At 32.0% G+C, this 23,572-nt stretch overlaps 1 protein-coding gene across 1 annotated transcript in view; it reads right to left on the bottom strand.

Annotated features, from left to right (window-relative positions):
* Positions 1-477: 477 nt before the first annotated feature.
* LOC132720664 (calcitonin gene-related peptide type 1 receptor-like) overlaps positions 478-23,572 on the bottom strand; it is a 36,712-nt gene continuing 13,617 nt past the window's right edge. Inside the window, exons 6-12 of the mRNA XM_060704837.1 lie at positions 6,113-6,263; positions 5,694-5,754; positions 4,050-4,116; positions 2,865-2,947; positions 2,478-2,613; positions 2,205-2,246; positions 478-976 (exon numbers count right to left, since the gene is read on the bottom strand). Coding sequence (XP_060560820.1) covers positions 791-976; positions 2,205-2,246; positions 2,478-2,613; positions 2,865-2,947; positions 4,050-4,116; positions 5,694-5,754; positions 6,113-6,263 — 726 coding nt within the window. The 3' untranslated portion in view covers positions 478-790. The remainder of the gene's footprint in view (positions 977-2,204; positions 2,247-2,477; positions 2,614-2,864; positions 2,948-4,049; positions 4,117-5,693; positions 5,755-6,112; positions 6,264-23,572) is intronic.

Raw genomic sequence — 23,572 nt, 5'->3', positions numbered from 1 at the left:
TATTAATTTATTATGGAAACCAACCAAGTAAAATTAAAGTGGAAATTAACAAATATATTTAATATTTATGGAAACCAACCAAGTAAAATCAAAGTGAAAACTAACGAATACATTAAATTATTATGGAAACTAACAAAGTAAAATCAAAGTGAAAATTAACGAATATATTAAATTATTATGGAAACTAACAAAGTAAAACCAAAGTGAAAACTAACGAATACATTAAATTATTATGGAAACCAACCAAGTGAAATCAAAGTGAAAATTCATGAATATATTAATTTCATTAAACCCTTCTTTCTTTGAGGTACAGTTCTTATTTTATTTATCATATAATTATGTAAAAAAATTATTTGACATTTGACATTTAAACATTCCACATTTTATACATATGAGCCGCGTCACGACAAAACCAACGTAATGCGTTTGCGGCCAGCATGGATCCAGACCAGCCTGCGCATCCGGGCAGTCTGATCAGGATCCATGCTGTTCGCTTACAAACCCTATTACAAGTAGAGAAACTGATAGCGAACAGCATGGATTCTGATCAGACTGCGCGGAGGCGCAGGCTGGTCTGGATCCATGCTGGTCGCAAACCCACTATGTTGGTTTTGTCGTGACGCGGCTCATATGTATTTTAAATACCATTTTTTAACAACAACATCAATCAGCAAAATAAGAATGATAATTTTTGGATACAACGTCTGAAGATATTGAGTAAACAATGAAAAGTCAAAGTAATGATATAATTTAGTAAAAGTAATGATTGTTCAATAATAAGACCACATTTCTAAATAGTAGATGCGTCCTCTCCATTTTGTACAAGAAGATTCATATTCGGAGAAGCTCTGTCTAGTGTGTTGTATTTTGAAGCAATGGTGTTCATATTGAGACTAATGGCTGAGTTATGTTTCTTTAAACCTATATCCCGTGTTTCCCGACGCCGTCGATGGGAGTGCTTCACCAGAGATGTTACCTGAATGGTAAAAAAAATATGTCATTTTGACGAATATATAAGCAAACAAACACACATGACGAAAACATTGGTCAAGTTTGCGAGTGTTTCATTCATTAAATAATAGGACAGGCAAAGGAACACGGAGGAATAGAATTGGTTTAAACATAATTATGTCTCAGGCGTTGCCTCAAAGGGATGAGCGATCAGAATTGCAGCCTCCGTTTATCCCTGCGTGATCGTAAGAAGAGATTGAATGGGTTCGAATAACGGGAGTTTATGCATCTCTTAGCTCCGGTAGGGGAGGTGATTTTGACCCATGGTGTTGCTTTAAGTTTGTAACATCCTAGGCTTGCCAAAGTCATCTTTCCTGTTTTAGCGCCATATGATCTAAATTGTGTTGGTGCGCCGTAAAACCAATTATTATATTCACACTGTATTACCGGCGCCAGTGATAACAGATTACTACAGTGATGACAGAAATGGTTGGAATATTTACATTGCGCAAATAAGGATCCTTGCATTGCAATAGATTTGCTGTCCATTGACGCGAGGATACTATCAGGTAATTTTGAATTCTCGTTCCCCGATTTCATTAAATGTTTTGAGCGGATAAAAAAAGGGCACCTTTTTAAAGATATATCAAGTTTAGGGGTTTTGTGTAATGCATATTAACAGAAACCATTTTGTTGAGAACTTTACAGGCGTCAAAACTAGCCCGGTCGAACAGACAATGCTACGGTTATAGGCGGAAGTGTATTTTAGAGGCTTCCGACGATGAATGATTTAGGTTTTACTTATTTTTAAAATAGGCTTAAAACTATCAAGTCTGTGTCCTGAAACTAACTAGTACTGGTTTATGCACGTGACTCTAATGCACGGGTTAAGCTGCAGACACTTTAACAACCATGTCATTTTATCCTTTGTAAAACTGATTAAGCATGTTCAGATATATGAAAACATTCTGCACAAATTGTTCTATTCAATAATTGTTTTGCAACATAATGCATAATATAATTGATACATAGCGAGTGCACTGTCCACTTCCTTAGTGATCTTTCCTCCTACTAAAATACTCGGATGAATCGTTGCTGTCGTAATAACACTTTAAAGCCTATGGCCTTTTCTAATTGCAATAATTAGTCAATCGTACGTTGAACTGAAGAATGATCCGGATAAGTCATGATTGATTGCGTGGGGAAACATAAATAGGAAAGGTGGAACAGAAATAGAAATAATTGAGACTTACTTCTCCGTTACAAAGACAAAATATAACTGCTACGAACATTCCCTGAAATATTCAAGTGAGTGTGGTTAACGATTTAACAGAATTGTTATGGTGTAAATAATATCAACTACGTTCTAACTTGAGAATAAAGCACCTTCATTCATCTTTGTAATCAAATATTTTAGATCCTAACGAAAACTTTTTGCCTTCATTAGTCATTATAGCTAGGCCAAAATGTTAATTATGTTAATCAAAACCTAAATGAATGCCGACTTAAGATAAACAAGTATTTACCTGTGAATTAGTTACGAACTCCGAAAACCGTTCGTAATGATAAAATCCCGTAGAATTCGGCGGGAGTCTATAAACTGTGACAAAAAGTTGTACTCCGAAAAGTGGAATCAACACAAACGTGGCTTTTAAAGCTTTCCTGAAAACAAATATCATATACTTTAATTTTAAGCAATATTAAGTTATTAAAAAGCATAATAATGGGTTGGACGGTATATAGTGGTTAAGGTGTCTGGCTCTCAAATCAACACTGGTTATATTTTCGTTCAAACCAGGGTGATTTATATGGAAAAAACTAAAATAACCAATTATTATACTGATTACAGGAAAGCTTATACATTTTAATTTTTTTTACTATATTTCAATTATTACCGACAATAAAGCATCTACCTAAAATGACTTGGCTCATCAGGGTGTACTTGAAGCTGTGTAAGAAGTATTCGAAGTATACTGCACAGGAAATATATATTTGCCTGTAAAATGAATGTTGAAAAGTTAGTTCTACATCGTCAGTAACAAAATGGGGATCAAAGTACTTAAAGGGTATAAAATTATATGTAAAGAAATGATTTTCTAAAATGTTTGTAAACGGTAAAACTTTGAAATTTCAATAATTTTATGGTCGACTCTGGATAGAATTTTTCTGCTATTTAACACATATGGATATTGTATGTAAACGGAATAAAATGTTCATGTACAAAAAACACGCTGTTATTTTTATTGTGTTTTATTTCACAAAGTTTATCAACCTCCAACGTATTGAGGGCTTAAACCCCTCCTTATCAAGGAGTTTGCTGGAGATAGGTTATAAGTCGCATATTTATTATTTATCCTCTTTTTTTCTAACAGTATCCTCGATTAAGTCTAGCCCTTCGAAACGTTGGGGGTTGATCAACTTTGTGAAATAGATAGTTATTTTTTTAATCGTTATTAGTTAATAAATTGACATTTTAATCGTTTAGCAATGATTTCGTGCATATTCCGTACGCTCCGAAGAAAATTTACAAATATATTCTCTCACACAAGTATTTTGGAATTATTTCTTTTTACTATGTTGTTGACTCAAGGCTGTAGTAATATAACTTTATACACTTAAAACACTTTGCTTAGGCTGTTACGTTTAATTCAAGTAAGTTTGAATCTACTATTATGTATTACTGACAACGGATTAGTAGAAAAATACATATATTTATTATTAAATTAACAGATGTCGTTAAACTTACATACTAGATATAGCATCATAAATAAAAAAAGTTTTGCTCACCAGTAATAAGAAAACAAAGTTTTGCTTATCATTAATAAAAAACAACAGTTTTGCTCATCTTTTAATTATGGTTATAAATCAATATTAACTTACAAAACAATTCATTATAACAAAACTTTTTTTATAATTCATTGTTCCAGACGGGTTCAAATTGAAAAGATACAATACACAAATGATATAAATAATGCGACCTTAACCGTTGGTCACCGGGGTACTTCTATGGATAACGCTTGTAAAAAAGGGAAAGAGCATCGATATGATAAAGTACATAAAAAGGGGGAGAAAAGCATAAAAAATGATAAAATACATACAATTAGACAGAATAAGTTAGGTGAGTATAAAATCCACTGTAAGTCACCAATACTTTTAGCCCAGCAACTGTAAAAGAAAGGGCAAAAACATTTTTATTATGTAGAAATAATAGTTGAGTACATGCAAGGTGATTGTTACCTGAAAAAAGTAGCGCTAAATGTTAAATAATTTGTCATAAAAGTATCAAAATGTAATTAATGTAGTATTTTGACTTCCATACAAAATACTTAATCACTGTAACTGTACTTATTCCCAAAAAGAAACCCAAAAAGACAGTTTATGTAATTGGTCAAAGAGTAACATTTTGGAAACTATAATTTTGTTTGTTTGTTTGTTTGTTTGTTTGTTTCATTTTACGCCTTTTCCCAACAGTACCAACAGTATTTCAGTCATCAGTCATATAGGCGGGTAGTTTCCTAACCATCGTTCCTGGAGAGTTACACCAGTACTAGACTACTTTCCTTCGTGCTAAACTACCAAAGTATCTCCCGGGGATCGAACCCACGCCAGAGAGATAACTAGATTAGAAGTCATAGACTCTAACCCCTCGACCACGGAAGCGGTTTGGAAACTATAAAAGTACATCAAAAATTTAAAAAAAAACTTTTGAGAAATAATAATACAATGTAAAATCATTTCTGGGGTATAATGGGCCTTTAAAAATGGTATGTCATATTATGTTTAACTTTCTATTTCACATTAAGAAATGATTGCAGATATGCATTGTTTATATCTATGCAACTTTTGTCAAGGATTTAATCTTAAACAAAGTTAATGCATTTCTATAATGAATGATCAATTATTCTTAAGATAAACGACCCGATCCTCATAGACAATAACGTAAAACCTTTGGTGTATACATAAGCACGTACACATGCCATTGGCTATTAATAAATTCCGGAAAACATCAGACAAATACAGTGTAAATAGTTATAAACATTTATGAAATAACAATAACAAAAAAGAGTCTGCAGAAAGTCTACTTAAATGTAAATAGTAATATAATACCGGAAGTCATACTCTTCTAACTTAAAGACTCATTAAGTTTCAATAAATTTATTCATGTTTTATTCACAAAACGTTAGTTCCCCTTCCTAAAGAAGAAAATATGTATTCATTACTTAGGTATTATGTGTCTTTAAGATTTAATAAGCATGTGAGTAGAACCACCGACGTTCCGTAAGCTAGCTGAAAGCTTTCTAAAATGAAAGAATTGCAGACGCTGATGCGCTTCGAACCTACACTGGTGAAAGGCAAGTGGTTTGAAGTCAACGACCCTAACAGCTCGGCCATGGACAACAACAATTAATGACTGACTGACTGACTGACTGAATGAATGAATGAATGAATGAATGAATGAATGAATGACTGACTGACTGAATGAATGAATGAATGAATGTGTGAATGAATGAATGAATTAATTAATTAATTAATGAATTAATTAATGAATTAATGAATGAATGAATTGCGGAAGGACCCTTTTTGTTTATATGTGATATTTTCCATATTTATCCGTATAAATTACCATATAAACCAACAGAATGGTTTACGTGGTTGTCTTCTTTCTTTACAAAGATAATGGATGGAATGATCTATGACGGACGAACGAACAAAAAAATAATGCGATATAAAGACTATGATACCTTTCATCCGCCCGAGTTATTCGCACAACCATGTAAGCTGTTGTATAAAAGAAAGGACTGGCTGGAAGAAAGAATTTGGAATATCATGATTTGTACAATCAAGCTCTTAATTTTCAAACAATTTTCTCAATACAAATTATCTACATACGAGTAATGATCCAAAGGTTGAGTCAATGGTTCTTAGACACAAACAAATCATAAATAAAGTGTCTAAAATACTGTACTGAAAATAGAAGTTAAAACTACACAAAAAAGAGAGCAGTCATACAGATATGTGTTAATGTAATATATTTTGGGATTTTATGTTTTGTTATTTTCTAAGAAAAAACATTGCTCAGCATTAGTTTGTTGAATATAATGCTAAAGTATATGTGAATATAGTTTATCATATAGTAAATAAGTACATTTCAAAAACTTACCCCATCCTAAGATGTAAAATGGTAGTAATGTTTTAGGTGGAGAAAATGCGTTCACGATTAGCCGGTGTAGGTACAGCCCCTCACAAAACATCAACACATAATTTGTACTCGTGAAATACAATTTCAGGTATGACAGGATTTTACACTCGACCTTAAATAAAAAAATAAAAACCATACATGTCCGATAATGTTAATAAAAAAATCATCACACATCTAGGTAAAAACGTATCAAAAACATACCTGAAACGGAAAAATAAAAAAAAACGTTAAAACGTGTCATAAATATACCTTAAAAAGTATCATAAATTTACGTGAAAAGCATCATTTATAAACGAAAAACGTATCATAATTATGCATGATAAATACTCGTAAAAATGTATCATAAATAAACGTTAAAAAGGATATTCTAAAAAAAAGCATCATTTATATCATAAATGCATGTCAAAACACATAATAAACGTAAGTGAAAAGCATCATTTATATGCTTTTAAAACGTATCATTTATATAAGTGAAAATGAATGAAAAAGCAGCATAATAAATATTTGTAAAAAGCATCATAAATATACGTGAAAAGGCATCATAATTGTTTGTAAAAAAAGCATCATAATTGTACGTAAAAAGCATCATAAATGTAGGTGAAAAAAAAATGCATCGTAAATACATACGAAAACGCACAAGAAGTATACGCTTAATAACATCGTATCATATAAATATGAACAAGCATCATCATTCTACGTGAAACATGACAAAGCATCATAAATATACGCTTAAATCTTCTTTTTTCGTGGCAGCGGTTGGCCAAGACAACATTCGGTTACATTTTGTTCTTAATTATCACTGAGGACAATCCAGAACCCTTCGATATCGCAGGCAATCATTCTCTGAAGTCAGAAATTAATGTCAACCTACCTCCTGATAATAAATGATCGCTACACACTTAAACACTCACTTAGATTGATGGACAAGCTAAGATATTATCTGCAGAGATTTATCGCAATTCATCACGAGTCGCCTAACTGCTTCTTCCAAGCATAATTTGTTTTTTTAACTAATGAATTTTCCAAGTTTGTAATTAAATCTGTCTGTTTTATAACATCAAATTGATATTTACTCTATAAAGAACATGTTTATTTTTCAATTGTCTCTGTTAACATGTGCTGTAATTTCAACCTATTGTTATTATTCCAGCTCTACGGGGGCATACAGTTTAATTTTATTGTCAACTTCTTCCTGCTTTGCAATAATTTACAAGAACGACATGTAAGAGTAATATTTTTTGCCACCTCAGTTAAGTAGTTTCCTGATATTAACCTGTTTAATAAATCAATACACCATTGACGATCAAGAGATGTAACATATTTTATTTTCTTTAGGACTTTTTCCTTCAAAGGCATATGCTTTTAGTTTTCATAATTTTTACGAAGAATTAAGAAGAATAAAATTAGCATCAGTTGTTCGCTTTCCAGTAATGGCTTACTTTGAATTTTTCCTTAAAATTGGGTTATTGTTTTGTCAAGTGAGATATATAGTGAGGTAAGGGCAAATGTAAATTAGAAACAACAGTTGTGGAATATAAAAATAAGTCAGCGCCGACTGTAATTTATTTCGCAATCATAAATCACTTATACCACAATATCAAATCTTTTAAGCAGAAACCCTTGGTCTAAAAAGGCTTTACTGTAAATTATGAACATATTTTTGTTTCTTTGATGTTTCATGGTCTTGATTTTTCTCACCACTCTAGTAACAACATTCAAAAATACAACTAATCAAATGCGTATCTAGATGTTATTGGTTTACATGAGTCAACGTCATCTAACATTCAAACTATTAGTGTCGAGTTCTTGTCATCTCGTTCTCATGGCGGGACACATTCCTGAAGACTCCACAAACAGTGATATATGACACCACATCAGAGCGTTTGTAGCTCCGTCTGCTAATTTGATAATTTTTCATGCCAGGACATATCTTGACAGTTTATTTATTTAGCTGAAAGTTTGTGTATTTAATAAATGTTAGCATTATATTTGTACAGACAACATAATTTATAATGATTTTGATATTGTGGTTGTTGTTTATTTGGTCGATGGGTCTGTTGTTGTGTTAATTTTTTTAAATGATGTTGTTATTGTTGTTGGTTTGTTTTTGGGTTTATTTTGTTGTTTTTTTTGGGGGGGGGGGGTGGGGGTATCGGGTTTTTTGTTCATTTTTTGGGGGGTTTTGTTGTTGTTTGTTTTGTTTTGTTTTTTTTAAGTGTTTAAAAACATAATTCGAAAGTTTTATCTTCATACTAACATGAACGTTATCTCCGATTATATTAAATGTCACCAAGTCATTAAAGCATTCTTGTATGACCGTTTATTCTTATTTTCTAGATTTATGATTATGGTTTCAATTCAGTCTGAGAAGGCATTAAATAGTGTGTGATTATGAGATGTATTACAATGTTGCAACAGTTGTTTGCCGTAAACAACTGCCCTGTACTTGTCATATATTTGTCTGATCATTAAGGAGCAATGAGTCCTAAAGGTCGAATACTGCATAAACCGGTGCTAGCCGGGGTTGGAAGATGTAGCAATTTCCAATATCTTCCATGAAACGAGCCTGCAATCTTCATGTCTTTAATTTTGTTACATTGCTCCCGAGGGTAAATCCTTCTTTTTTTCGAATATTTCCAAATATTTTCGAATATTTCCGGTAACATGCTTGAAGGTAGATTTTCTGATTTGACGATGTCATTAAGTTATGACAATCTGAATCAATTTCAAAATTGCATGTATTTTATATTTTCAGTTTGATGACTAATAAACTAATTACGTATGTACGTAATTTTACATTTATATCATTTAAACTACATAATGTAAGCCGATATAAGCATGATATAATACATGTAAAACCATAGCAACATTATAATTCTTAGTTATCACATATGAGTAGTTTACAAATATTTGGTTAAAACGAAAAACCATATCCTGTCGACATATTCACGATAACCGCCGTATGAACATATCAACAACTGTTTCTAAAGTCAACATTTCACCATTTTTGTGCTTAAATGTTGAATTCTGCATAAGCGGTTGCTAGAGGGCGTTGACAGTAGCTTGAACTTTCCAGTACTGTCCATGAACAGGCTCAATGAAACCGAGCCTGCAACATTTTCAATTTTGCCGTGTTAGGCTTTCTTTAGAGATTCTGTTTTTTCTCTATTTTTATACCGTTTTTTTAGTCAATTCCTTATCCTTACTGAAAGGTCCGAAGGAATGTTCAATGCTATATTTCTTTCATTATGCTCGTACTTTTATTGTAATTTTTTATGTGCCGCTACGAAAATATCAGAATGTAAATGTCAAGTATCTTTAGTTAGTAATTAATTCATCATTTTTTCTATTTTAAGTCAAAAATTATGGACATGTAATTCATGGAAATATCGATATGGTTATAAAATTGCCGATGTATATTTTTTAGTATTTTACCGGCATTTGTGCTGAATAAAAATAAAGTATATATGGCACTTATGTCACTCCGTAGAAAATTATCTTGACATATAGGAGAATAATAATACGAAGCCTTCAGATTATTCTATGAAATATCATATCACCTAAAACCTTTAGCAACAAATATAGTTTATATGACGGATGTATTTGAATAAATACAGACTAAGATCACTTTGCTTTTTACGTTGGATAATAAATTACTACCAATCTACTTCTTACAAGAAACTAGGACGAGCTGTATCACAAAACTATAGACAAAACAGAGGAAAATGGCAAATTGAAATTTCTGCAGGCTCGGATTGCATTTTGTACGCCGCTTTACGTGTCACATTGAATGTTCCATGATCACCGCCGTATGAGCACATCTATGGATGATTCTAAATTCAAAATTTTACTAATACATGTTGTAATGTTGAATACTGCTTAAGCCGGTGCTAGGGGCGTGGACAGTAGCTTTCACCATCTAGTATTATCCTTGAATTGGATCAATCAAATCGAGCCTGCAACATTTTCAATATTGCCGTGTTGGGCTTTCTTTAGGGATTCTATTTCATTCTATTTAATCGATCATGATAATAATCAGTACTGGTAGTTGAAGGCTACTGCCCATGACCCCTAGCACCGGCTGCTTTATCAGAATTCAGCATTGAAACATACAATTGTTAAAACAATCGCAGATGTTATTATTAAACATCAAGCAGAATCGTATTCCGCACCTGTTAAGTGTGTTTAGAAATAATAAGGTAAGACAGTGATCTATTATTGTTTACATAGGATGCGTAAAGGAGTGTCCATTTCGGAAGATTGCCGATTATTTGATTAAATAATTAGCTATATATTTTCATCTCCCTTCGTACAATACAATGATGACGGGCTTTAAATTAGGTTCATTAAATATTAAGGATAACAAATATATGTTCGTAACTATTCTAATGAGATTTAGAAATTGTAAATCATCTGTCATATTGGCGTCATTTAGCGAACATACACCTTTCCAACAAATGTGTCAGTTTATTAGTTTTATAAACAGTCTGCCATATTTGGATTGAAAATACATGTAGAATTACAATGGGTGCTTTTCACTAAGCATATATTATCTCCCCCCCCCTTGTATTCTACTACTATATCCCCTTTCCCGCCCTCCCCCGGTATTCTACTACTACATCCCTCCCCCCCCCCCCCGGTATTCTACTTCTATCAATACGAGCGTATCTACCATCTACCGCTACTTTTCAAATCGTGTCAATTTTTATTTATTTGTTTCTCGTCTTCCTTTATTTTGAATAAGTTTTACACACCTTTGTTTTTGCCCCTTGTAATGTTATGCTATTTTTGTCTCTTGTAATGCAATGCTATTGTTTGTCCCTGGTAATGTAATGGAGTGCATGAAGTATTTAAGAAGAAGTTTTGTTTTAGCAATGATCCTCTCATCCGGGGCATTTTTGACCACACGATAATGATTTGAACAATTTGCAAATATAATAATGAACAAATATAGATGTAAAACTATTGTGAAATATGAGCTTTTTTTGAAGAATATCCGCAAACATCGAATTCCGTATATTAACATCAAATTCGATTTAAGGACAAATGTGTAAAGGAATATATTGCCAGCTAATCATATCAACATTCCACAAATGAACTGCCTATCTATCACAAGGATTCCCCCAGATATTTTTATGCGTATTTCAAAGATAATTATAGACAGATTCGAAAAGAGATACAAAGAGCAACAAGGAAGGACAGCATTCAATGAACGCATTCCTCAGCACAATCCTGCAACACAGGACAACAATAAGACTGGACAATATAGTTTCATACAATATAATTCTACTGTTCTATCCGAGAATGTGCAATATATATGTATAAATGTGTAATAAATTAAACGCTAATGAGAGTTAAATAAAAGATTTATACTTAATGTAAAATATGTACTGCAAATATTTGTGCATATAATATGTAATCATTAAAATATATGCATTCATTTCTTATTGTAAAATTTGACCTAAACTTTATAGAAAATAATTTTTTATTACGTACCTTTATTTACATGAAATGTTTAATTCGGTAATATCTTTTATAAAAAATGCTTTTTGGAAGCTTCAATATTGATAAATTTTAATTTGAGCATCATTTTCATGATTTAAAACCATAAGAAAATTGTGTTACAGGATCTTTAATCTATGAATAACATGTTGCGATTAATCTATGACTGACACTCTCATACGTAATCTATCACTATTAATTTAACATATGTTGAGAATGATAATTTGAAACAAAATCCATGAATTACATAATGTCACATCATATGAAATTCTAAATAATTAAAATGTCATATATATTCTTAGGTAATAATTTCAAACACAATATAGTCAAACGTACGTATATCTATGAATAGGTTCAAGTTTATCAGTACGTATTTACAACATTAAATTGGTCGCAAGGCGCACACGAAGAATTGTTGTTTCGCACATAATCTTTGGATTAATATTTTATTATAATTATTATAATGTTAATGATTTCATGTTACACAATATAAAATCTATGAATTTATAACGTCACAAGATCCTGATTTTATATCTAATACCAGGATATAAAGGCATTAAAAACCTTCATTGCAGGCGGAGGATGAGGCAGATCGATATGTCTCAAAACAAAGAAATCATTACTGTCAGTAGATGGTAAACAATGATAGAAGAGTCTAAATTAACAAAAACAGAGGGAATATCAAATGAGACGAATTGTGTGGATTAAGGAAACACTTTTAAGAAAATAAAACTTAAAAAACTTTCATGCGTTCATCGTTTTATTGGTACAATTAATTTAAATATCAAAAGTTTGGTATACTTGCTTTGCCTGTTTGTTGTGTGGGATTTCAAGTCACAATGAGCGACACAGTAAAGGTCATATGGCGACTTTTCACCTGGAAGACCTCAGGTGTCTTATCGTTCATTATTTTAGGCACGAGCGAGCATTTTTTTTTTAGTAGCAATATGGCGACTTTCCAGCTTTAATACTGAGGTAGGGAGGAAGACCTCAGGTCTTCATTTATATACTTAAACATATCATCATTATACATGGAAATGCATGATAAATATATCTAAAAGAAATTGCCTCATAAATATACGTCAAAAAATATATTTTAAAAAACATCATTTATATAATAAATGTACGTCAAAACACATAATAAACGTAAGTAAATAGCATCATTTATGAATGAAAATGCATGAAAAAGCAGCGTATTAAATATATGTAAAAAAGTATCACAAATTTACCTGAAAAAGCATCATAATAGTATGTAAAAAGCATCATAAATATACGTGAAAAAAGCAACATAATTATTTATAAAATCTTATCATCAGTATTCGTGAAAATGCATCATAAATATACATGAAAACGCACCATAAGTACACGCTTAATAACATCATTATATATATATATATATTTGAACAAGCATCATCATTCTACGTGAAACATGACAAAGCATCATTCATATATACTTAAATCTTCATTTTTCATGGCAGCGGTTGGCCAAGACAACATTCGGTTACATTTTGTTATCACTGAGGATAATCCAGAACCGTACGATACGGAAGGCAATTATTCTTGGAAGTCAGAAATTAATGTCAATCTACCTCCTGATAATAAATGATTGCTATACACTTAAACACTCGCTTAGATTGATGGACAAGCTAAGATATTATCTGCAGAGATTCATCGCAATTCATCACGAGTCGCCTAACTGCTTATTCCAAGCATAATTTGTTTTTACCTAATGAATTTTCCAAGTTTGTAATGAAATCTGTCTGTTTTATAACATCAAATTGATATTAACTCCATATAGAACAGTTTTATTTTTCAATTGTCCCTGTTAGCATGTGCTTTAATTTCAACCTATTGTTATTATTCCAGTTCTACAGGGGCATAAAGTTTAATTTTATTGTCAACTTCTTCCTGCTTGGCAATTATTTACAGAGTAATATTTTTTGCCACCCCAATTAAGTAGTTTCCTGATATTAACCTGTTTTAAAAAGCAAAAACTTGTTTTTGCTGAAATTACAAAAAAAAAAAAAAAAAAAAAAAAAAAAAAATCAATACACCATTTAAGATCAAGTGATGTAACAGATTTTATTTTCTTATAGACTTAATCCGTCAAAGGGTATGCTTTTAGTTTTCATAATTTTTATAGACATGTTACCAGATTGTAAAATTGAACTAAACTTCACACGGTCTTAAAATATGATATCTGAAATATCAAACTGGGGTTAATTCACCCCGTTTTGAATAAAACGCCCCTGAATCTCATTATTTTGCTTCATGTACTTTATGTCATTTCAAGGGTATATAACTAATAAATAATTCTGAAAAGGAAAACAAATGATTTTCACTATTCCCCTGAATTGTTGTCGGTGTTTTTATCTCCCATTTTTCAATTTTGTCACATTAAAAATTTCATGAAATTCAATAACACATTTTTATACCCTATATATATATATATATAATATATATATATATATATATATATATATATATATAGCCAGAGCAGATCAAGATCAGCCGGTACAAATGTGCCTTCTGATCGTGGTTTGCACTAACTGTTCGCTTTTCTGTACTGGCTTATTTTGTATTTTCTCTTAAATTGAGGAATGGTTTTCTCAAGATTTAAAGATCATTTAAGATATTTAGTGATAAGGCTAAATATAAATAATTAGAAACAAGAATGCTGAATATAAAAGTAAGTCAGCTTCGATTGTAAGTTATTTTCCAAGCATAGTATTATGTACGTCAAATTTATATGGCGGCCATTTTGAAAATGGCGGCCATTTTAAAAATGGCCGCCATCTAGAATGAGCAGAGATATTTTTGGCCCACTTCAACTTTTGAAAAATCTACATGATTTAAAGATGATTTCCTGAAAGTTTTATGCTTGTATCACAATTTGCAATATTGTCTAAATTCCCGCTCTCACTATAAATACATGTATAAATATAAAATGGATCGAGTTTCTTTTTATTTTTTGTTTCGAAGACTTTTCGCACAAATAAATAAATATCATATCTTTAAAGCAGAAAGCACTGGTCAAGCAGGCTAACTGTAAGCTGACGTGTTTTTCTTTGATGTTTTATGGCCTTGTTTTTCTCACCAACCTTATACCAAGGTTAACATGTTATTGTTTTACATGAGTCACCGTAATCAACATTCAAACTATTAGTGTCGAGTTCTTGTCACCTCGTTCTCATGGCGGGACACATTCTTGAAGGCTTCTCAAACAATGATATATAACACCACACCAAAGCGTTTGGTAGTTTCATCATAATTTGATAACATTCCATGCCCGGACCTTAGTATCTTGACAGTTTATTTATTTAGCTGAATGTTTGTGTTTTTAATAACTGTAGGCATTATATTTGTACAGACAACATAATTTATAATGTTTTTGATACTGTGAATGTTGTTTTTTGTGGATGTTTTTTGTTGCTTATGTTGTTTTTTGTTGTTTTTGCTTTTGTTGTTGTTGGTTTTTTATGTTTTTATTGTTGTTGTATACGTTTGTTCTTTTGTTTTGGGTGGTGTTGTTGTTGTTGCTGTTGTGTTTTTGTGTGTGTGTGTTTTTTGTTTGGTTTTTTTGTTGTTTTTTTTTTGGTTTTTGTTTTTTGTGTGTGTGTTTTTTTTTTTTTTTTGTTTTTTTTTTGGGGGGGAGTTCTGTTTGTTTATATGTTTGTTTTGTTTTGTTTAGAACTAAGTATAGAATATATAATGTTGCATCAGTTGTTTGCCGTTAACAATTGTCTTATACTTTGCCTCAGTGCTGACATATTTTCCTGTTCCTTAAGGATAATTGAGTCGAATAATTTGAGTGCTAAAGGTTGAATACTGATTGCGGTGCTGGGGGGGGGGGCTTTGGAGATGTAGCAATTTCAAATATCTTTTATGAAACGAGTATGAAATTGTCATGTCTTTAATTTCGTTAAATTGCTCTCAAGGATAAATCCCTTTTTTTTCGAATATTTCCGAACATTCTCGAATATTTCCGGTAACATGCTTGAAGGTAGATTTTCTGATTTGACGATATCATTGAGTTATGACAACATGAATCAATCTCAAAATTGCCTACTTTTAGTTTGTAGAAACTGCTGATGACTAGTAAACTAATTACGTATGTACATTTTACGTTTATATTCGTTTAACTCACACAACGTAGGCTGATATTTTCATGATATATTATAACCAAAGCAGAACAATATAATTCTAAGTAATTACATATGAGTAGTTAACATTCGTTGGTTAAATTGGAATTCCATGTCATGTCGACGTATTCACGATAACCGCCGTGTGAACACCTCTGCAGGGGTTTCTGAATTCAAAATTTCACCATTTTCATGTTTAACTCTTGAATTCTGCTTATATAATAAGCCAGCGTGGACCGTAGCTTGAACTTTCCAGTACTGTCTGTCCATGAACGGGCTGAATCAAACCGAGCTCGCAATATTTCAATTTTGCCGTGTTGGGCTTGTTGCCGAACGATTGTGCTTTATGTGTCGATACGAAAATATCCAAATAGAAATATCAAGTATCTAAGTAATTAATTCATCCATTTTTTCTTTTTTTTAGTAAAAAAAAAATCATGGACATGTAATTCATGGTAATGTCGATATGGTAATAAAATTGCCGATGTATATTTTTTAGTAATTTAAATGCATTTGTGCTGAATAAAAATAAAGTATATATGACACTTATGCCACTCCGTAGAAAATTATCTTGACATATTGGAGAATAATAAACCGAAGCCTTCAGATTATTATATGAAATATCATATCGCCTAAAAGCTTTTAGCAACAAATATAGTTTATATGACGGATGTATTTGAATAAATACAGACTAGGATCACTTTGCTTTTTACAGTGGATAATAAATTACTACCAATCTACTTCTTACAAAAAACTAGGACGATCTGTTTCACAAAACTATAGAAAAATAGTGGAAAACGGCATCCTAAAATATGTCCGAAAAAGCAAAATGAAATTTCTGCAGGCTCGGTTTGCATTTTTACTTTGGAACCATGTGTCGCTTTTAGTGGAATGGCACGAAAGTGTCAAATTAAACGTTCCATGATCACCGCCGTATAAATACATCTGTGGGTGATTCTAAATTCAAAATTTTACTATTACATGTTTAAATGTTGAATACTGCTTACGTCGGTACTAGGGTGCGTGGACCGTAGCTTACAATTTCCAGTACTATCCATGAATTGGCACAATCAAATCGAGCCTGCAACATTTTGCCGTTTTGGGCTTTCTTTATCCATTTGATCGATTGTGATTATAAACAGTTCTACGGTACTTGTGAATGCAGACTACAGCCCATGCTCCCTAGCACCGGCTGAAGCAGATTATACAATTGTTAAATTTTGAATTTAGAAACATTCGAAGATGTTATTATTTAACATCGAGCAAAACCGTATTCCGCACATGTTAAGTGTGTTTAGAAATAATAAGGTAAAGACAGTGATCTATTATTGTTTACATGAATGTACATAAAGGAGTGTCCATTTCTGATGATTATCGATTATTTGATTAAAATGATAGTAACTAATAATAATTAGCTATATATTTTCATCTTCCTTCGTACAATACAACGATGACGGGCATTAAATAAGGTTCATTAAATATAAAAGATAACAAATATATGGTCGTAAATATTCTAATGAGGTTTAGAAATTGTAAATAATGTGTCATATTAGCGTTATTTAGCGGACATACACGATTTTAACAAATGTGTCTATAAAACATTCTTCTATATTTTGATTTGATAGATGCTTTTCATATAGCATATCTTCACTCCCCTGGTAACTTAGTGGGGATACATGTTTTATGTAGCTATTTTTCAAATCGTGTATTTATTCCCTGCGGTCTGGAGGCCGCAGGGTATTGGTACGCGTTTAACTTTTGAGGCATGGAGGAGCATGTGACCAGTTTTCGGTATATATGGAGGAGCATGTGATCTGTAAACCGTACACGATTGGTTAATTGAAATTTTCGATAACCTGGCTAAATACCGTTTGTCGTTACGTTACGGAATTACCTCTAAGGAATTCGTCAGAATTAAATCTAATGAAGAACAAAAACCTATTACGTGATATTTCTAATTTTCTATAATTATTTTACCGTTTAATGTGGAAAAACTTGAATGATTTATTTGAAAATTATCATTGTTTCTTTAATATATGTATCTCAAATTTTACAAACAATAAATTGTTTATACTGAAAATCTACAAAATTAAAATATTCGTAGTGGCATCTGCCATAATAAATAGAGATATTTTTTGCGTAAACTTGTGTGTTTACTTTTTTTTTGCTTGGAATTATTCATAAAATGGTAGGCATATTTAATCATTTTCTTAAAAAGAAATAATTGTTTTATGTTCGACCTTCTCCGGTCATCAACGGTCACCAGTTTCGAAAGACCTTCTTCTATATTGATCGATTATTGTCAACTATATTCCTGATATAAACGTTTATTTATTCCCCTCTCCCAAAACCGTGATGAAAATAGTTAAATGAAATATCTTTATATCATTAAAAATGTTCCCCGCAGGAAACCATTTTACTTGTTTGTTCTTGACTTCTTTTATTTATATGTGTTGCCCCCTTGTAATGTAATGCTATTGTTTGACCCTTGTAAAGTAACGCTATTTCTTGCTTCTTGTAATGTAATGGGGTGACCAACAGGATTTGCAAGGAATATTTAACTTTAATCTCAAGATTGTATGTAACAATGTTAAAATATAAAAACAAAAAGCAGCAAGGAAGGGCGGCATTCAATGAACGCATCCCTCAACACAACCCTGAAACACAGTACCACAATAAGTCTTGACATAATAGTTATAGTTTCATCCCAAGAATGGCTATGTGCAATATATTTTGTATAAATGTGTAATAAATTCAACGCTAATGAGACTTAAATAAAAGATTAATATTTAATCTATGATTAACAATGTTGCAAATAATCTATGACTGATACTCTCACACATAATCTATGATTTCAAATGTAACATATATACTGAGAATGATAAGTTCAAACATAAGCTGTGTATTACACAGTGTCACATCATGTGAATTTCCAAATTATTACGATGTTATATATATTCTTAGATAATACTGTCAAATATAATATAGTCACACGTACGTGTATCTATGCATAGGTTAAAGTATATTACATTAAATTGGTCGCGCGGCGCACACTAAGAATTGTTGTTTCGTACAAAATCGTTGAATTACTATCATATTAATGATATAGTGTTACATATTATATAATCTATAAATCTATAACGTCACTAGATACTGATTTTATATATACTAGGATATAAAGGCGTTAAAAAGCCTTCATTGCAGGCGGAGGATGTGACAGATCGATATGTCTCAAAACAAAGAAATCATTACTGTCAGTAGATTGTAAACAATGATAGAAGAGTCTAAATTAACAAAAACAGAGGGAATATCAAATGAGACGAATTGTGTGGATTAAGGAAACACTTTTAAGAAAATAAAACTTAAAAAACTTTAATTCGTTCATCGTTTTATTGGTACAATTAATTTAAATATCAAAAGTTTGGTATACTTGCTTTGCCTGTTTGTTGTGTAGGATTTCAAGTCACAATGAGCGACACAGTAAAGGTCATATGGCGACTTTTCACCTGGAAGACCTCAGGTGTCTCATCGTTCATTATTTTAGGCACGAGCGGGCATTTTTTAGGAGCAATAATTATGGCAACTTTCCAGCTTAAAACTGAGGGAGAGAGGAAGACCTTAGGTGTCTCCTTCATATATACTTAAACATATCATAATAATACATGGAAATGCATGATTAATATATCTGAAAATGCCTCATAAATATACGCCAAAAAGTATATGTAAAAAATATTATTTATATCATAAATATACGTCAAAACGCGTAATAAACGTAAGGAAAAAAGCATCATTTATATGCTTTAAAACGTATCATTTATATACATAAACATACATGAAAAAGCAGCATAATAAATATATGTAAAAAGTATCACAAATTTACCTGCAAAAGCATCATAATAGTATGTAAAAAGCATCATAAATGTAGGTGAAAAAAGCATCATAATTATTCATAAAAACTTATCATCAGTATTCGTGAAAATGCATCATAAATATACATGAAAACGCACCATAAGTATACGCTTAATAACATCATTTTATATAAATATGAACAAGCATCATCATTCTACGTGAAACATGACAAAGCATCATTCATATATACTTAAATCTTCATTTTTTCATGGCAGCGGTTGGCCAAGACAGTCGGTTTATTTTTTGTTCTTAATTATCACTGAGGACAATCCAGAACCGTACGATACGGCAGGCAATCATTCTCGGAAGTCAGAAATTAATGTCAACCTACCTCCTGATAATAAATGATTGCTATACACTTAAACACTCACTTAGATTGATGGACAAGCTAAGATATTATCTGCAGAGATTCATCGCAATTCATCACGAGTCGCCTAACTGCTTCTCCTAAGCATAATTTGTTTTATTCTAATAAATTTTGCAAGTTTGTAATGAAATCTGTCTGTTTTATAACATCAAATTGATATTAACTCCATATTGAACAGTTTTATTTTTCAATTGTCCCTGTTAGCATGTGCTTTAATTTCAACCTATTGTTATTATTCCAGTTCTACAGGGGCATAAAGTTTAATTTCATTGTCAACTTCTTCCTGCTTGGCAATAATTTACAAGAACAACATGTAAGAGTAATTTTTTTACCACCTCAGTTTAAGTAGTTTCCTTATATTAACCTGTTTTAAAATCAATACACCATCTAAGATCACGTGATGTAACAGATTTTATTTTCTTATAGACTTAATCCGTCAAAGGGTATGCTTTTAGTTTTCATAATTTTTATAGACATGTTACCAGATTGTAAAATTGAACTAAACTTCGCACGGTCTTAGAATATGATGTCTGAAAAAGCAAATTGGGGTTGATTCACCCTATATATAGCCAGTGCAGATCAAGATCAGCCGGTACAAATGTGCCTTCTGATCGTGGTTTGCACCAACTGTTCGCTTTTCTGTACTGGCTTATTTTGTATTTTCTCTTAAATTGAGGAATGGTTTTGTCAAGATTTAAAGATCATTAAAAATATTTAGTAATAAGGCTAAATATAAATAATTAGAAACAAGAATGCTGAATATAAAAATAAGTCAGCTTCGATTGTAAGTTATTTTCGTAGCATAATATTATGTACGTCAAATTTATATGGCGGCCATTTTGAAAATGGCGGCTATTTTAAAAATGGCGGCCATCTAGAATGAGCAGAGATATTTTTGGGTCCACTTCAACTTTTGAAATCTGCATGATCTAAAGATGATTTCCTAAAATATGATAAACAAGATCAACAAGGAAAGGCGGCGTTCAATGAACGCAATCCCCATACGACCCAGCAACATGAACCAGTGGCAAGGAGCCCAGGCGGACACCACACAAAAACAGGACAGGGCACAAGACAGAGCACGTACATGTCAATCACTAACATGATAAATATTTTGTAACTGACAAAGAACACTTTGTAAAGTGCAAACTACCGTCCACGACCCCTAGCATCGGCTTAAGCAGAATTCAACATTTAACATGAACTGGTTTCAAGCTTGTATCACCATTTGCATTATTTTCTCAATTCCCGTTCTCACTAAAAAGTGAAAATAGATCGAGTTTCTTTTTTTTTTTTTTTTTTTTTGGATACGAAGACTTTTTGCACAAATAAACCAATATCTTATCTTTAAAGCAGAAAACACTGGTCAAGTACGCTTACTGCAAGATATTGACGTGTTTTTTTCTTTAATGATTTATGGCCTTGATTTTCTCACTACCCTAATACCAAGATTCACATATGCGTATATATATTATTGTTTTACATGGGACAACGTCATCTAACATTCAAACTAGTAGTGTCGAGTTATTGTCACCTCGTACTCGTGGCGGGACACATTCCTGAAGGCTCCCCAAACAATGATATATGACACCACACCAGAGCGTTTGTAGCTCCGTCTCACCGTATGGAACGAGATACAGTATCGCGTTTTTTGGTTACAGTATAGAATTTTCAAGATGGAGGATTATTTATGGGAAGAGAGGTAGGTGATTTTTATTCCGGTCCATAGAACAAGTAGTTTAGTTTCCAAAAGATTTTTTCAGAATCCGGTATCTAGTCATATATTTCTTCAGACCCTGCACCGCAGATTTATCTCTATATTGTCTCATAAATGTGCAGATTTGACGGTTCAAAAATTCGAATCGAGAGACCAATGCATTTTTCTCCCATTCCGACATCATTTAAGTATGCCTAGAAAAAGTAAATCTACAAAACGTTAGTCCTTTGTGTTTAGAAACGTTTATAAAAGTAAACGACCAGTTGAACCTGTTTTCCTGTTGGTAAAATGCGTTTGAAAAAATAAACAATGTTACAGTATAGAGCGAGGTTAATTTTGCAGGGTTACAGCATAGACCAAGCGACTTTGATTTAATTTTGTTACAGTTTATACCCAGATTTCGGTTACAGTTTAGATACTTGCCATATTTCAAACAAAGTTCGTGTATCCATTATTTTTATGAAATAACCCATACCTTTCTATTTAATAAATTATATTCTTGAAAGGTTGTATTACTTTTTTCTTCAGCAGAAAAATTATAGTTTGCTATTTTCCTTACTTTTAAGTTTCAGATTGAGACTTTTTGCAGAATAATTAAGTAATGTCCTAAGTAAGGACTGTTTTCACAACAGTAACTTTTATCAAATTTTATTGAGAGAACGAAGATTATTGCTTGATTTCATTACACATTATAATAATAATGCCTATTAGAAATAAAATAGAGAACAAGAATAATTTGTAACAGAGTTACCAACGTTCCCCGCCTCAGGGAAGTTTTATATGAAGCATAAAATCAATGCTAGATCTGCAAATGCAACTATAAATTTATTAAAGAAATATAATGAAACACTGAATTAAAAAATATATCATGTTAAGCTTTGACCTCTAAGTGTGACATTGACCTTGGAGGTAGGAACACTGGTGTTACGCATGACATATCATCTTATCATTGTGACTATTTGTGCCAAGTATTTTCAAAATCCCTTGATCTATGAAGAAGTTATGGACGGGACACAAAATATACCATATAACAGACTCTGTTATTTTGACCTCTAAGTGTCACCTTGACCTTGGAGGTAGGGGTGCAGGTGTTGTACTTGACATATCGTCTTATTATTGTGACTATTTGTGCCAAGTTATTTCAAAATCCCTTGAACTATGAAGAAGTTCTACATTGGACACAATATATACCCTTTAAAAGACTATGTTAACTTTTGACCTCAAAATGTGACCTTGACCTTGGAGGTAGGGATGCTGGTGTTGCGCATGACACATCGTCTTATTATAGTGACTATTTGTGCCAAGTATTTTCAAAATCCTTTGATATAAGAAAAAGTTATGGACCGGACACAAAATATACCCTATAACAGACTATGTTAATCTTTGAACTCCAAGTGTGACCTTGACCTTGGAGGTTGGTGACCGATTTTGGACATGACACATCATCTTATTATTGTGAACAATTGTGGCAAGTATTTACAAAATCCCTTCAAAGATAAGAAAGTTATAGACCGGACACGAGATATACACTCAAATAGACAATGTTGACCTTGAATGAGCAAGTGCGACCTTGACCCTGGAGGTAGGGGTCTGGTTGTTGCGCATGACACATCGTCTTATTATGACAAACATTTGTGCCGAGTTATTTCAGATTCCTTCAATAAATGACAAAGTTATGGACCGGACACGAATTATACCCTGTAACAGACTATGTTAATCTTTGACCTCCAAGTGTGACCTTGACCTTGGAGGTAGGTGACTGGTTGTTTCGCATGACACATCTT

This window comes from Ruditapes philippinarum, unplaced genomic scaffold (genome assembly GCF_026571515.1).
Source record: "Ruditapes philippinarum isolate M1 unplaced genomic scaffold, ASM2657151v2 ctg1099_1_1_1_1, whole genome shotgun sequence".
Taxonomy (NCBI): Eukaryota; Metazoa; Mollusca; class Bivalvia; order Venerida; family Veneridae; genus Ruditapes; species Ruditapes philippinarum.
The sequence above is the reverse complement of the archived record's forward strand: the minus strand, read 5'-3'. Positions and strand labels throughout refer to the sequence as shown.